This window comes from Mirounga leonina, unplaced genomic scaffold, assembly GCF_011800145.1.
Source record: "Mirounga leonina isolate KUSES-001 unplaced genomic scaffold, KU_Mleo_1.0 Mir_151, whole genome shotgun sequence".
In the NCBI taxonomy this organism is placed as follows: domain Eukaryota; kingdom Metazoa; phylum Chordata; class Mammalia; order Carnivora; family Phocidae; genus Mirounga; species Mirounga leonina.
In genome coordinates this window covers 56,632,959-56,648,843 of record NW_023270377.1, presented here as the reverse complement: position 1 = coordinate 56,648,843, position 15,885 = coordinate 56,632,959, and the positions used below count along the sequence as shown (strand labels likewise).

At 41.8% G+C, this 15,885-nt stretch overlaps 1 protein-coding gene across 6 annotated transcripts in view; it reads right to left on the bottom strand.

Annotated features, from left to right (window-relative positions):
* Positions 1 to 1,713: 1,713 nt before the first annotated feature.
* The window catches only part of CHN1 (chimerin 1), a 225,180-nt gene continuing 211,008 nt past the window's right edge, over positions 1,714 to 15,885 (bottom strand). For all 6 annotated transcript variants that reach the window (XM_035007713.1, XM_035007715.1, XM_035007716.1 and 3 more), the window contains 5 exons: positions 14,229 to 14,402; positions 13,403 to 13,480; positions 10,691 to 10,828; positions 3,811 to 3,916; positions 1,714 to 2,496 (listed from right to left, as the gene is read on the bottom strand). In XM_035007713.1, coding sequence (XP_034863604.1) covers positions 2,325 to 2,496; positions 3,811 to 3,916; positions 10,691 to 10,828; positions 13,403 to 13,480; positions 14,229 to 14,402 — 668 coding nt within the window. In that variant the 3' untranslated portion in view covers positions 1,714 to 2,324. The remainder of the gene's footprint in view (positions 2,497 to 3,810; positions 3,917 to 10,690; positions 10,829 to 13,402; positions 13,481 to 14,228; positions 14,403 to 15,885) is intronic.

Sequence of the window (15,885 nt, the reverse complement as noted above, 5' to 3'; positions counted from 1 at the left end):
GCTTGTTCACAAACCTGGTAAACAAGGACCCTGTCTGAAGACTTGGAAGTTTATTTAAACATCTGAGTATTTACTATGATCAGGCATTGCTTCTGCTCCAGGTAGATCTCTAATTTTAATAAGGGCCTCCTTGATTCCCCTGGCACCTACCTGTCCCCTGCACACACACGGAAGCTGTTCCCTTCAGGTGTGTGTCTCATTGCCTTTGGTCTGACATTGAAATGGGACTGATTCATCAGGTGACTTGGAACCTCCTGGTAATATTCACACTTAACCCTGAACGTCTATGCAGTCCTGCTGGGGGAAGGCTACAGTGTTACCTCAGCACCACGGGGCTTACGTCTATACCTATGGATGAAAGACAGAAGTGATTTAAGTGGCATAGTGTGTGTGTGTGTGTGTCATTCTATGGCCTTTTAAAATGTGCTTGAGACCTCTTGAAGGAAGGCACAGTGTTAAATATTTCTGCTACCTGGATTTTCCTGGGTAATTTTATGGAATATTTTAAGTTTTAGTAAATCAGAACAATAAACGAATTTTCCCCTAGAAAAGAAAAAGTGCCCACTCGAAAGTCAACCATATCTGTTCCTTTTAGGAAAAGGACAGGGTGATTATATTCTAATAAAGCATAGTTCTTTACAACTGGATTTCTCCTTTAAAAAGACTTGGTACAAAATGAACATTAGCCATGAACACACAGCAGTTCAGTAGCCTTACCTGACCTGGGACCGATTTATGTGATCAGATTTCTCTGACAAATATATTTCATGAGTCAAGAGCACTGACTTACGTGTATAGTGCCGTTTGGTGGCCTCCATTTTAAAGAAAGTTTTTGTTATACAAATCTCTGTAGCCTCTGAATCTGTGCATCCAATGTTCAGTGTGATGACCTTTTCCGTGGGAGACTGTGGTTGAGAAGGCAGCGGTGAGGGACTAACCTTTGAACAACTGCACTTTTCTGAACACCTACATTACTAGTTATACTATCCACTTCCTATTAGAGCCCAGGGGCAAAACTAGGAAAAACTCCTCATTTCTGTCAGTTACCATCATCTTTGAGATAGTCTTCGTAGTGTCAAGGATTGAAGTGGCAAAAACACAAAAATGAGCCTTGCATTACTACTATTATTTTTTTTACTCTTAAAGCAGGATAGAACTTGAGTTCTGGAAGGATGCTCATTCAACAGACAAGGAAACGGACCTGGAGGGTCCTTAGTGCAAAGGCACATGGGTGGCGAGTAACCGTATCAGGCCCACCGCACGTGTCCTGGCATCGGGATGTACGTGGACCAACTCCTCTCTGGCAGCCTCATCAGCCCCACTGCATGTGAACACCAGCATTTCTGACAAACCAAACATTGAAGAAGTCACTCTCTTTAGTTAGTCTCTCTTCTTCTGGTGGCTCGAGAAGGAACTCCTGCCCCCCCACCCCCCACTGGAAGTTGAGAAGATAGTCTAGCAAGAAGAAAAATCCAATGAATGGGGATTTTAATCCTAAGCAGTTTTAAATTATTTGAGGAACTCAGTACAAAACCTTACTCAGTATTAAATAAATGGCCAAACACATTCTCCCAAATATGCTCAATCATGAGGAAAAAAGTAAGCTATCAATATTTTTGATTTCTGAAAGCCAAATTTAATAAATTAATAAATGCATGCCAGATAAAAACACAAAATCGCAACTAAAAAACCAATAATAACAGAAAATGTTCTGCATTGTACTTTTTTATTGGTGGATAATTGACTAAAGTAACAAATCTGAAAACACATTTTGCTTTTGCTGGAAAGAAAGGACTCTGTTAGAGAAGAACGAGGAGAAAGCAGAAGTGCAGCGTTTGCGAGAGTCGGCCTATGTTCTAGTCTATGGGGATGCGGGACAGCCAGAGGTGCTGTTCCATCCATTTGTGGGCACATTTGTAGAAGCGTCAGAAACCAAAGACCTAGAACCCAAAAGCGAGTCACGACAGATTTACTCTGCGAAACATGCGGAATTACAACCACAGACTATCCGGGACAAAAAGGCGGTGCAGGCTTGTTGTCTCCTTTGTGTGGGGTTCCCTTGCCAAAGAGGGGGCTAATCATGCAGTAGCTTGAGTTTCTCTTAACATGATAAACACCCAGGGTTACTAGAACTGGAGCGCGTGTGTTCACTGTTGTACAAGGACAGCTGAGCGGTGCTACGGAAACAGTGGAAAGTTCCTTCATTTTAATCTGGCTATCTGCCCAAACTTCTAACCAAGAAATAATTCAGCTATAAGAGCCAGTTAAATTACTATAAAACATTCCTTCATCTGTAAAACACTTTTTCCCCTGCGAACTAAAATTTAAAATAAAATGTCTTCATTTTTGATAAGCAGCTCCACCACCAGTCTCTGATATCGTATATCGTTCAAGGCGGCCATGGCGTCTAGTTCTGGAGATCTCATCAGGGTCGGGCCGAACACAATGCCAAGGTTCTCGGCGTTCATAAGATTCTCCTTCTCGTGGAGGGTCACTCTGCAAAATAAAAGCAAAGGAGCGCACCTTCGTGTAAGTGCCCGCGTTCTGCACGGTGCTCAAGCGCTAGAACAAAAACCAGGTTCACAGTCAAGGTTCCTGCCCACTTAACTCTTCGGCTACGTTCTTTCTCTGTGCCCCTCTTCACTTCAAAGTAAATCCTATCAATAAATTAAACTTCTGGTGATCACTGAAGCTCCCGCCCGAGCTCACTGCTGGACTGTGGGGGGTGTTTGCACGTAGCAGACCAGGGGCTGGGTCGTCTCGATTATTCCATCAGCCCTCCTTCCACACTGGCTGTCCTGTTCCCTGGATTTTTATTGAGTATCTGGGGAGGGTGGTGGCGGTGGCACAGAGAGATGGCTGAGGGCAAGCGACCTGGTCGGGGAGCTGGGTGTTCGTATTCGCTCTCCTGCTATACAGCAAAGGCCCGGACTAGGATTTGAGAGCCGTTCCTTTGCTTTAGTGGGAAGGACTTAACTGCATCCATATATGAAGCAAACTTGAATTTACGAGTGAAGTTGTAAGCATATTGAACACAAGTTTTAGCTCCTGCTGCTTTTAAGGAGGGAAACCATGTAAATGCTAAATGCGCCATCAGCTAAATATTTATTTCTGGGTAGCTCTTGCCGAGAGGCATACAAAATAGATGTCAAGTTCTGTCTTTTTTGTTTCTAATTGGCTTTATATTTTGAAACCCTAAAACCACTAAAACTTGATCACATAATTTAAAACAGTTCCCTTCAACTGGTAGAGAGCGAGAGTGACCGAGCAGGGAAATGAAGTTATACCACCACCCGTCTACTTAAGACCTGAAACCAGAAGTAACCGAAATATTTTATTTTCTATTCCTCCCTCTACCTCTTATTTTACTCCATTTTTTTTATAGCAGTTTTCAGTGGGGGAGACATTAATGCAATAATCTAAAATCCTGTCACCAAGTGTCAAGTGCCTATTTTGGAGCAAGAAGTAAGAAAAGTGAGCCTTCTGGCGAGCTGCTTTGCTCTTTATTATGCTAATGCTCATGTCCTTACAGCTACAACCTTTTCTCTTTCCACAAAAATTCAGTTTATGTCCTTGGCAGAACATCAGTATCTCTCACATATTTGCAAACACAGACTGGAACTGCAAATACGTTTACGTCAGAATCCAGTCTGTATTCGGCACTGTAGCGCAGAATATTTTTAGCATTCCTTCTCAGCTTGTGCATTCATTTATTCCTTCCATAATCTGTCCTTTCCTTCACCTTTGGTTTCATCTGATTCTTAAAATTCGGCTGCAGTACAAGGAGAAGCTTCCGAGTCTGTAACTTGCCTCTTGAGATGTGCCATGAGGTACCGCAGGGTTTCGCAGTGCGCAGGGGGCAGCAGCTTCAGTGCCTCGTGGAGGGTTTCTAATTGCTCGTCAGGATCCATAATTTCTGAGACAGCAAGGTGAATACCAAGGAGAAGAGCTTTAACAGACAACTTGTATAAATGCTTCACTGAATTCTATTCTTGTGGTGATCATCTAGGACCGGTAAGAAATTCTTTCTCACAGATCCTTGCCCACAGCTTTGGAAGATCTTTTTAAGGTTCAAGTCTCAGATTGCCAGAAGATTTAGTTTCAGTGCGGCAATACCATTTACTTGGACTTTTGGGGATGGCACCCACTTGATTCACTTGAGTGCCTTAGAGTCTGGTCACCATGGAACTTGGACACTGGATGTAACCACAAAGCGTTCAGACACATGTATACACGGATTAAAAACTTAGACATCTGAATGAGGTCATCTTACAACATTACAGACCTACTTAAGGGATGTTAATTTGGTCAAGATATTTTGAACATCCCAGTTCAGCGACGGTAGACAAGCTCTGCCCCTGGCAACCCCTGCCAAAGTCTTAATTGGTATTCATGCTCTTTTCTTTTTAAACCAAGAAAGGCATCACCCAGTATTTACTTCCTTGGTTTTAATTTACTTCTTGTTATATAAAAAAGTCAAACCTACCCTCAGAGCGCAAAAATACTCTACCACTTAGGACATTCAGGATAATGCAATAACCCTGTGGAGGCAATTCTAAATGTTGGGAGTGACCGCAGGTAAACGTGGCTCTTCCGAAGTGTAAACTTCAAAGGGAACCATCCTCATTTGGACATTTTAGTTCTGTCTTGGCCCCAAACCCAGCACGTTCCTTTGAGGTCACATTGCATTTAGTACATCCGTTATTCCCACAATCAGAAACAGCAGACGTCTTTGGAATGCTGGGCTCTCAAAAAGAGCACCCTAGCACATTCCTGCTTCTCCGATGTCAGGAAGATAGGGGGCCTTTAAATGTCGGGTTGCAGTGTAATTGCAAGGGGACCCCAGAGTGCTGAGTCTCAATCAGGGGAGCAGCCTTGACATGCTGGAAGGCCGCAGCAGACCGCAACGTATCGCTGAAGACACAAGACTAAGAATCCTAGTTTTCTAACGTCTAAGACAAACCGATTCAATGCCAACGCGTCAGAATTTGGTTAAAACTGATAGAAAAATGAATGTGAGAATTCCTAGCATTGGCAGTGCAGATCTGATAAATGTCAGAATGGGAAGAGTGAAGCTTTTTAATTCAAAGAAACTTTGGCCATTTTAGAATTTCAGCCCAAAGCTTACCCAGGGTTCCTGGTTCGTTTCTCAGTAATAAAGGATGTATTATTTGCCATGATAATTGATGCATGGTCTTTGAAACTTCGGGTCTTTAAAGAATGCCAGTTCATAACAGCAATACCATCTCGGATACTGAAATTCAATCATTTAATTTCTAGAATTAAGAAAATTCCATTTACTATAGAAACTATTACTTAGTATTTACTTACAATTTTTACCATAGGACTAATTAATCTGAAACTATGTTGTTTTGGAAATTGAAAAAAAGTAACAGTTTCCTTTTAATTTTCACATTTAATCTTTGCAGGGAGAATCTTGAGATGGTGTGAAATTAGGGATATTGTTGGTGGGCTAGCAAATAAAATTCTCTGCTCAGAGAGAGCTTATTTTCTCTCTTGCAGGGTGACTGACAATAATGAACACATACCTTCCCGTTTCTACTATATTAGAATGAGGCCAGTGCTATGGAAAAAAAGAGCAGGGTAAGAAACACTGCAAGTGTGATGGGATGCAATTTAAAATGAGGATCAGAGGTGCCTGGGTAGCTCAGTCATTAAGCATCTGCCTTCGGCTCAGGTCCTGATCCCAGGGTCCTGGGATTGAGCCCCACATCGGGCTCCCTGCTCGGCAGGAAGCCTGCTTCTCCCTCTCCCCTCCCCCTGCTTGTGTTCCCTCTCTCGCTCTCTGTCAAATAAATAAAATCTTCAAAAAAATAATAAAATGGGGATCAGCATAGACCTCAATGAGAAAGTAGGTCTTGAGTAAAGACTCTGAGGGTGTGGGGGAATGAACCACACAGAGATCTAGGGGAAGGGGTTCCAGGCAGAGGAGTAGCCATGCGAGGGTCCTGTGATGTTTGAGGACATGTGAGAAGCCAAATGCGGCTGAGCTAGAGTGAGCAAGAGGGGAATGGAAGGGAGTGAGGTCAGAAAGGTAGCAGGACACTGTTGTGTCCGTTGCCATCAGGCTGTTTCAGGGACTTAGCATTTACTGAGAGAAATGGGAAGGTGCTGAATAAGGGCATGATCTGACCGACATTGCTCACGGTATCTCTCCTCTGTCTGCCATGTGGGAAACAGACTATGGAAAGGCCAGAGTAAAAACAGACCATTCTAGTAACTATTACAAAAATCCAGGTGAGCGGGGAGCCTGGCTGGCACAGTCGGTTAAGCGTCTGACTCTTGGTTTCGGCTCGGGTCATGATCTCAGGGTCGTGGGACTGAGCCTCACAATGCGCTCTGTGCTCAGTGGGGAGTCTGCTGAAGATTCTTTCCCTCTGCCCCTCCCTCCATGCTCGTACATGCTTTCTTGCTCTCTCTCTCAAATAAATAAATCTTAAAAAAAAAAAAAAAAAAACCCCAGGTGAGGAATGACTGACTCTAACTTAGACCAGGTGGTGGCAGTGAAGGTGGTAAGAAGTTGCTGGATTCTGGGGATAGTTTAAAGGTAGAGTCCATAGGATTTCCTGATGAGGGATGTAGGAGAAGGAGAAGAATCAAGAATGAGCTAAGTTTTGGGGTTAGGCAACTGGGAGGATGGAGCCTCCATTAAGATTATGGGTGGAAGAGGTTTCATGGGAAAGATCCAGGGTTCTATTCAAGATGTCATTGAGACATCCAAATGATCATGCTGATGGTGGATTAATCTGGTACTCAGGGAGAGGTCCAGACTGGAGATATAAATTGGAGGACCTATGATAAACTGCATTTGAATATTCTGACATCAAATTGACAGAGATTCTTCCCTGAAATTAATTTTTCTCGATTTTTTTCCTACTTAAAGGACTATTACCCATAATGTTTTCAGAGAATACAAATCTTTTGCCCTAAGAAGACCACGGCATAATTTAAGAGAAAGAAAGACAAAATGGGATGTATTTAGAAATGAACAACCACCATCGGTTGTTTCAAGTACGTGAAAGGCTTGCATGCGGAAGAGGGTGATACTAGGACCATTGCCAAGGGAGGGAGTTGAAAGCAGGCAGATCTCTGTTGCGCACAAGTAGGCCTTTCTGACTGTTGCATCCGTCCACCAGCAGCTGCCTGCCGAGAGAAGCGGTCATCTTGCAGTTACTGCGTATTTAAAAAAGAATGTGCTGTAGAAGGAAGTCTTGTTAACGTGACCCTTTAGAAGACCTAGAAACTCTTAAGATTCTATGGTTCTCGATATAAAATTATGTTTACTCATTCAACAAGTATTTACTGAGCACCTATTATGTAAGTGCAGGACTCTCGCAGGTGCTGTGGGAAAATAAACACGAGGGAGAGAACACCCTCTCGTAAAGGGGTTAGTCTAATAAGGAGGCCGAGACATGAGTGCAACCTTCCAACATGAAGGAAGGAGGCTGTAGAAGAGGTCCTGGCGAAGTGTGATGGGGAGATGGAGGAGAAAGATGGCCTGGGGGCTGAGTGGAACAGAGGGGAGGAAGAGAAGGCATCGGAGGAAGGTCTGGAAGGATGTTGCAATGTGGACGTGGTGTGAGCAGGAAATACGCACCTGAACCTGTATCAGTATCTAGTTAAAAGTTCTTTTTAAAGTATGTGCTGTCAATTCTTTGAGAGAAATTCAAATAGAAGGAAAAAAGACTTAGCCATGCATAAGGGGTGACCCAGTGGCAGAGGTGAGGGAAAAACTCTGCAAATCCTCATCCCAGGCTTCCCTTTAGGACATTTTAAGTTGCTTGGGACAAAGAACCCTGGGTTTTATTTCTGAGTTTATCTGACTCACTCAGGGTTACACTCTGAGTCATATTTTCTAAGATCTTCTGGGAACAGAGCTCGTAGAGTCCTTGGCCAGAGAAAGATTCCCGCACACATTCCTGGCAGCGCCGTTTTCGTCGTGGTCAGGAAGTGGCCAAGTGCTGGCTTACTGAGCAGGCCTGTGAGAGGCACCTATCTTCCAGCCTTTGCACCAGGGGGTGGGGGGCGGGGGCAGCAGTGTTTTCACTGCGGGGGACAGAGAGAGGCAGCGAGGAAAAAGGGCTCGGTAGTCTGACACTTCCAGGTGGTTCAAGGGCAGTTTCCAGGGGATTATGAAGACCTTCAAGCCCTTAGATGAGATGCCCTGGCCTCCACCACCCATGTGTCCCTTTTTCATTTCCTGTAGCCACTGCCCTCCAGCTTCCAAGCTGCAGCATGTCCGAGGGAGGCTGCAACAGCAGAGCTCAGACAGCTTTTGCAGGAGAAAGCTTTAATGTGAACTCCGAGTTTCTGTTGGCAAGAAATGCTAATAAATGCCAGAGAAACCCGAGCCCTAAAGAACAGGGCCCCTGTTTCCTAGGGACTGAGTGATAAAAAGGTTCAAGAGCACCTGCATCAGGAAGGGTCAGCTAGCCCTGACCATCCTTTGGGAGGACTTCCTGCCCTCCTGCCTTCCTCCCGTGGGTAAGTCTTCTGTTCTACCAGGGAAGCCAGGCACTGGGCCGAGTAGAGAGAGCGAGGGCTGGGACTAATTAGACAAATGTGAGTTGGAATGCCAGGGCCACCTCCTCCAGCGATAGGACCTTGGACAATTTACTTAAACCGTGTAACATCTCCTTCCTAAAATGATATCCTGGCGGAGTGCCCGGCTGGCTCAGTTGGAAGAGCAGGCAACTCTTGATCTCGGGGTCATGGTTTGAGCCCCACATTGAGTGTAGAGATTACTAAACTAAAACTAAACTAGAATAAAAAAAACTAAACTAAAATGATATTGTGACTGTAAAGTGCCTAACATGATTCCTGGGACCTAGTATATGCCCTATAAATCTTAGCTTCTCTCGTCTCCCTTGTGTGCCTATAAAGATAAGAGAAAGGCTGTATCTATGTGTCTAAATAATGAAACAGACTCTACTGCTACGAGAGACACAGACAAGGATACAATGTTCCATAAACAATTGGATCAAAAGCAAACATGTACAATAAACGTTGATATTGTATATAAGTATTAGGCGTGGTTTTGGTGTCGTGGCAATCACACATCAAAACAGTTGAAATTATAAGAAAGAATCTACCTTGATTTAGGAAAGTTTCTATCCTATGATGCACTTTGAAGAGCTCTCGGAGGTAGGACAGGGGGTTTGCTGATGTGAGACAGGAGGCCTGTTTCAGATACAAACCCCAGAACCCTGACAAATGGTTTGGAAGGTTAACCGAGGCAGCTGAGGTGGGTGTGGGGAATGAAGGTGAAACAATGTGAGGGTGTGGGGGGCAAAAGGCCTTGAACCCCAATAAGGAAGCCTTGGGTTTTTCTTCTACATAGATGAGGCGGTTGTGTAGAGTTCAGAACCTGGGTTTGAAGGATTGCTTTGTCCTCTGCAAATGAGGTGCCCTTGGCTTTGGCACAGAAGCCAAGTTTCAGTTTTACTCCAAAGTGATACCGGGGACAGGAACACTGCCCACTTGGGCCCTCAGTGTTGTCCTGGGGATCGGGGCAAACTGTGGACTGAGCAGCCCTTTGTGATGTGTGTGTCAAGTGCTGTCCATGTTCATGGCCATCAGACTTCTCTCTCTGGGGCGGAAACGTCTGGCCCACGAAACAACAACCATAAGCTCCCGCAGACAATTTTCATGATCAGCACTGAATCCACCCCAAAATAAGAGGAGTTAAATTCCGATGGAAGAGATCTAGAGTCTTTCAGGCTCCTAACATGGACATTTGTACAAATCAGTGTAATTCTCCTGGCTGTTCTCTAGGTGAGAGCTGGGCTGACCCGCAAGAAATCAGGGCTCTAGGGAACTAACCACAGAAATTCTCAACAAAAGCACTGAAGGGGAAACTAAAAATTAGAACAAAGCAAGTCTGTACTTCACAAAATTTCCAAGTCAAAAAGCAAATCAGTGTTACTAAGAAAGTGATGTTATTATTTAAAGATCAAGACAACATATGGTTTTTAAGAGAGAAAAGCAAATGACAGAAATAGCCTATCTTTTCTAAAAAAGGGCAATGCCAACACTTAAAATCTGTTAAAAATTCCCTTCTTTAAAAAAATGAAGTGTGAATTACAGGTATGAGTTTTGCACCATAAATAAAATTTGGCATATGAGCCTTTGCTTTTTTTCTCATTTGCATCTCAACTAGAACTTAAAAAACCACTTCTTGATCTAAAACAGTGCTCCTTAAAGTATGATCTACAGACCAGTGCCAGTTCACAAACTGTCTGTTAATGGTCTGTCACAGGATAAGGACAGAAATTGAAAGTAAGAATTTGGAAACTTATGGGATCTGATAGAGCAACTTTTATGACTAGCTGAATCTAATAACAAAATAGTTTGGTCCTGTTTTTCAATTTTATTTTTCTAGTTATTCATTTTTATTTTGTAGAAGTGTTGGTCCTCATCTGAGGAGCACTGGGAAAAGCCTTACTTTGGAAAATGAGGGTTAGCCCATTACAAAGAGGCTTCTGACGGCAGAAGTCACCAACAACTGACGTTGGAGAGGAGTTCAAAACTCTTGTGGGTGTATTAGCCATGGAGAGAGGTGAGGGGGAAATACTTAGTACGCATTCAAGAAACTCCGACAAACCAGGGAAGTGATTACCGCGAGGAGGCATTCTGTGAGGTTGCTGGGAATGCGCGCCTTCATACTTACTGGCCGACTCGATGAACTTCGGGTAGGCGTCGTATGTGATGAGTGGGATCGGGAGATCCCGGAAGTACAGTTTCAGCGCGCCGGTGATGATGTTGATGTCTTCGTACATGTTCACGGAAATATCTGCCTTCTCACCATCTTGGAAGGATGTTAAAAACAATAAGTATCTGGATGCAGAGCACTGTTTTCATAACATATTTTTGTATACAGTCTTTAGAGATTGGCAATGCGTCAGTTTTTAGTATCAAATTCGGTGTGCTGATGTATATAAATGATCAATTTTCCGCGGAAAGCAAAATCGTCCTTTTTTTTTTTTTTTTTTTTACTTTTCTATTCTGAAGTTACTTCTTTTTCCAGGTTTAACTAGGAGGGGGGGGAGTACAAGAGGACAGAGGTCAACAGCAATATTTGTAAATTCCAGGAGTACTTGAGAATTCCTAGGGGAATGATGTGGGATTGCTTTTTCTTTCTTTTTTAAATAAACCTAGAGGATTTGAAAAATAACAAGAAAGGCACTCCTAACTTACAAAAGGCCACCTCTGACTCACCCCAGGCTCCGACACATGACCATGACGTTGGGATGTTGTGTAAGCCCTGGGGGAAGGCAGATAGTGAGAAGTACTAGAATGAAATGAAACAAAACTTCAGAGTGCTGAAGGACCAAGAGAAGAAGTTATAAAAGAGAGGAGTATTTTAGAGGTGCTGGGCCTTCAGGCTCGAGTAAAGCCGGCCTTCCTTTACTACCCTGCATTTAGTCACTGGTTAAAATACCTGAATTTTCATCTACAAAAGATTTAATTAGTGCCTACTCTGAGCTGATCTTATACTAGATTTCTTTTATTCCGTTTGGCTTATGAATGATTTCTAGCGATTAAAAAGCAGCCTCTTCCCTACACAGATATTAGAATGGCTAAAATCCAGAACCCTGATGACCAATGTTGGGAGACGATGTGGAGCCACAGAGCTGTAAAGTGTTGGGAACGCAAAATGGTACAGCCACTTTGCGGGGTGGACGGTTTCTTACAAAGCTGAACATACTCTTACCATATAATCCAGCACTCACACTCCTGGGTGTTTACCCAGAAGAGCTGAAAACTACTTATGTCTACACAAAAATGTGCTCACAAATATTTATAGCCACTTTCATTCATAATTGCCAAAAAATTTGGAAGCAATTGAGATGCCCTTCAATAGGCGAATAAACTGTGATGTATCTAGACAAAGGAACATTATTGAGCAACAGCAAGAGAAGAGCTATCAAGCTATGAAAAGGCATGGGAGAACTTTAAATGCATATTGCTTAGTAAAGGCAATCAGCCGAAAAAGGCTACATTCTCTATGATTCCAACTATATGACGTTCTGGGAAAGGCAAAACTATGGAGTCAGTAGAAAGAACAGTGGTTGCCAGGAGCTCAGGGGGAGAAAGGGAAGGAAGAACAGGTAAAGCACAGATGATTTTTATGGTAGTAAAAATCCTATGTGCCACTGTAACATGGATATATGACATTATGCATTTGCCAAACCCACAGAACTGTACAACATAAAGAGTGAACTTCAATGTAACCTACTGACTTTAGTTATTAGTAACGTATCAATGTTGGTTCATCAATTCTAACAAATATAACTAAACTAATGCAAGATATTAATAACAGGAAACTGGGCTTGGGGTGGGGGCATGAGAGGAGAGCTTATATGGGAAATCTCTGTATTTCCTGTGAAATTTTGTAAGCTAAGACTACTGTTAACCTGAAACTGTAACCCTAGAACTACTCTAATGAAGTCTGTTTTTCTTTAAAGAAGCCTCTTTTAAATGCAAAATACCATGGCCTATCAGACATTCGCATCCAAGTGTGAGTTAGATCACCGGTATCTGTCTTTCCTACTTGGGTTGAAATCCCGGGCAGTGGCAGTACAAATTGGGCTAGACCACTTTCTGGGAGGAAAAGGCAATGAAGAATGCTTCACTGGGGGACCTTAGGCAAGTGTGCAGGTCCTAGGGGCCCGAAGACCTGGAGAAGAGGATGGGAGAGCACAAAAGGAAGGTAGAAGAATTAAGAAGGCAAATATCACCTCTATCAAAATTTTTATTCAGGACAAAAGAAAGAATACTGGTATTCTCTCCTGCCACATGGTTCCTGTTTCCATTATCTATTAGTTATTTTTCTATGAGAATCCAAATTTCAAATATCCTGTCTCATTACAGGGTACACGTCCAATTTTTGGTTTGGAAAATAAAGTTGCCAACCTTATAGTTCAGTCATATGATAGGTTAAACCGAATTTGGAGGTTGATCTGAGAACCCTTCTACCATTCAGCTAGTTCTTTCTATAGTAAGATATTATATTCATTGTACCTTAGTTCACTCTCCTTTCATTTCTTACTCTCTAAGCCACAGCACTTTTCAGGGCCTTGACAAGGACAGCCTCAGCGTTTTTGCACAGTCTTCTCTTGCCAAGGTCTTTACATATCCTGTTTCTTTGCTACTCAACCATTATCTGGTCAACCTCTATTCTCTGGAAAAGCCTCTTTTGATCTCCAGCATCCCCCCAACCCCAGCAAACTAGGTTATGTTCCACAGTTATAATTTTCCTTTATGGCACTGATTAAAATAAAATCAATAATGATTCTGTGGTGGGGGAATCTAAGTCATTAGATTCTCCCTGGCAGACAGCATTGTTGTCCTAAGTTAATGAACATGCTGAAGAACATACCTCTGTCAAAAGCCATCTTGACATCTTCAATTAAGTCACTAAATCCTGATACTCGATACAGTCCTTCAGAATTAAGACCTGTAAAAATAAAGGAGCTAATTCGTTTCTTTGGAATTATGCCTTTTCTCCAAAGTTTAACTTCTTCCCATACTTCAGGCTGGGGAAGTAATGTGCATGAAAGAATGATTAAATATACTTGTTTAGAAACCTCTTTACATTTTCTCCTAAAATAAAACCATTGCACTCAGTTTTTAAACTCTGACCTATTGTTACCTGAGTGTTTGTAATTTGGCTCATCACTTAGTCTAATTAGATCAAATATGTTGAGTCTTAAGGGAAATAATTCATCACCCCAATTATACCTTAAATTCTTTTACATAACTGAAGACTAAGCTAACCATATTAATAGGTCCATACCAGAGTTTCCCAAATGGGAAATAATAATGAGGATGCAGCTCTGTTTTTTGGCTTAGGATAGTTTTAACAGAGCATTTACGTAACCCTTTGCTTCTTGGACCTAGAAAAAATGTAAAAAGTGAAAAACAAATTGCTATCTACATGTCAACTTCTATAGACTAGAAGATCCATCATCCATAAAAATATTTAAGCATATTTCCTATAACTAGTTAACTGTACCTTAAAATCAAGCTGGTTCATTATTTGCTAAATTAACTCATTTCAGACTTTCAGATGATTTGACATCTGAAATCATCCCCCCCTAAACTTACAGAAGACAACTGGATTATGCAGTGAAGCACCCAGAAGGGAATTAGAACTTGCATTCCTGGTGCATTATAACTGCTGAACCACACTGGAAACGCCTCACCTCTAGATTCAATTTCCCTGATGCACATGTCCACCACCATTGGTCGCTTAGTGATATGGGCTTTCACGAGTGTTGTGAGGTCACAGCTGTATACCTTCTTGACATGTTTCAAGTCTGGCTTACAGTCATTTGGGACCATCTTGGAACACTGCTTATGAACATTCAAACCACAATCTAAAAAAAATATAGAAAGGAAAAATTCATCAATGTTTTCAGAGTTTTGAGCATTCTGGAGTGTTTATTTTAGCAAAAGACACTCCCTCCAGCTTGAGTTAGGTTTAAAAGGGGACTAGCTTCCAGTAGTTTCTGCAGAGTGTAAAAACATTCTTCCCATCTTTTCTCTTGGAAAATTTTGGTTTTAAGTCAGCAGATGAGAATTCTAGCTCATGCTTCATCACTTGCTGTATGATCTCAGGAGAGATTCAACCCAAATAAAACAAAATTAATAAGTGTTTAAATGTCTACAAAATGTAATATGCCAAATAGGCAACTTAAAATTGTCCATTTCCTTAAAGTGACATAAAAATTATATTTGATGTGGGATATATAATTGTATTTTAATATATTGGATATGAAGAGGAATCAGATCTCCAAAAGTAAGAGTATCTCAGGGCCCTCTTAAAATCATGTTGCTCATATTCCTATCTATTCATAAGCCTTGAGATATATACAAAATAATAAATTTAGTGGCTAAAAATAACCGTGGTTGTTATTTACTATTAGCACCAGCTTACTGATGCCAAGCACTAGTCCAAGTGCTTTACATTACTTCCATTAAGCTCACAAAACTCTATGAAATAGGTACTATTTTTCTTATTTTATAAATCTGATGAAACCAAGCACATAAGTGTTAGGTAATTTACCTGAGGTCATGCAATGAGTGTGTAGTGGAGCTGAGATTCAAGGGTTATAGATGTTTCTATGGTTCACGATTTTAATACATATACCATGTTGTTGCCTCTCCTGAAGTGTGTCCTTCGCTTTATAATTTTACAACTTCTCAGATGCTAGAACTCAAACATCTTCAAGTTAATGTTAGGAGATACTTGATTTTCAACAAGAAGAGAGCAACGGAATTTTAGAAGGGACCGAGAGGAATTCAAATATTTTGCTAAATTAGAGTGAAGAGTGTTAAACCATCGCTGAATAATTTAACTAAAATAAATGTCATCTTTATGTTTTTAAAAACATAACCCATTTGATGTTTTTCATAAGAACTTGATGTTGACCCCTTGTAAATCTGATTCAATTATATCCAAGCCTTAACGAAACAATTTGAAAATCCTACAAATCCATGACCACTGCTTGTGGTCACTGGGCAAGCTTTAGTTTTGCTTGCTCTTTCAGCAAATGTTGGTGATTATCATTGTAATAATGACTTGGTAAAGCTGCGGTCTAGTTCTATACAGCAGTAACAATAAACAGAGATAAGGAACATTGGCCAAAATTTATAAATGGAATCATTCTTTCATTAACCATGTAGACACTGCCAACTTGCAATGAGTACGTAAGGCCTGTGTGACTCAAAGGGAGGAATTCCTATGTAGCGAGCACCTCCCATGTGCAGACAAGCTAGGTGTCGAGGGCAGTGAGTCTTTGCACACATGTGTGTAGGAGAACAGCACTGGAGATGGCATGGCCAGTGCCAACAATGCCC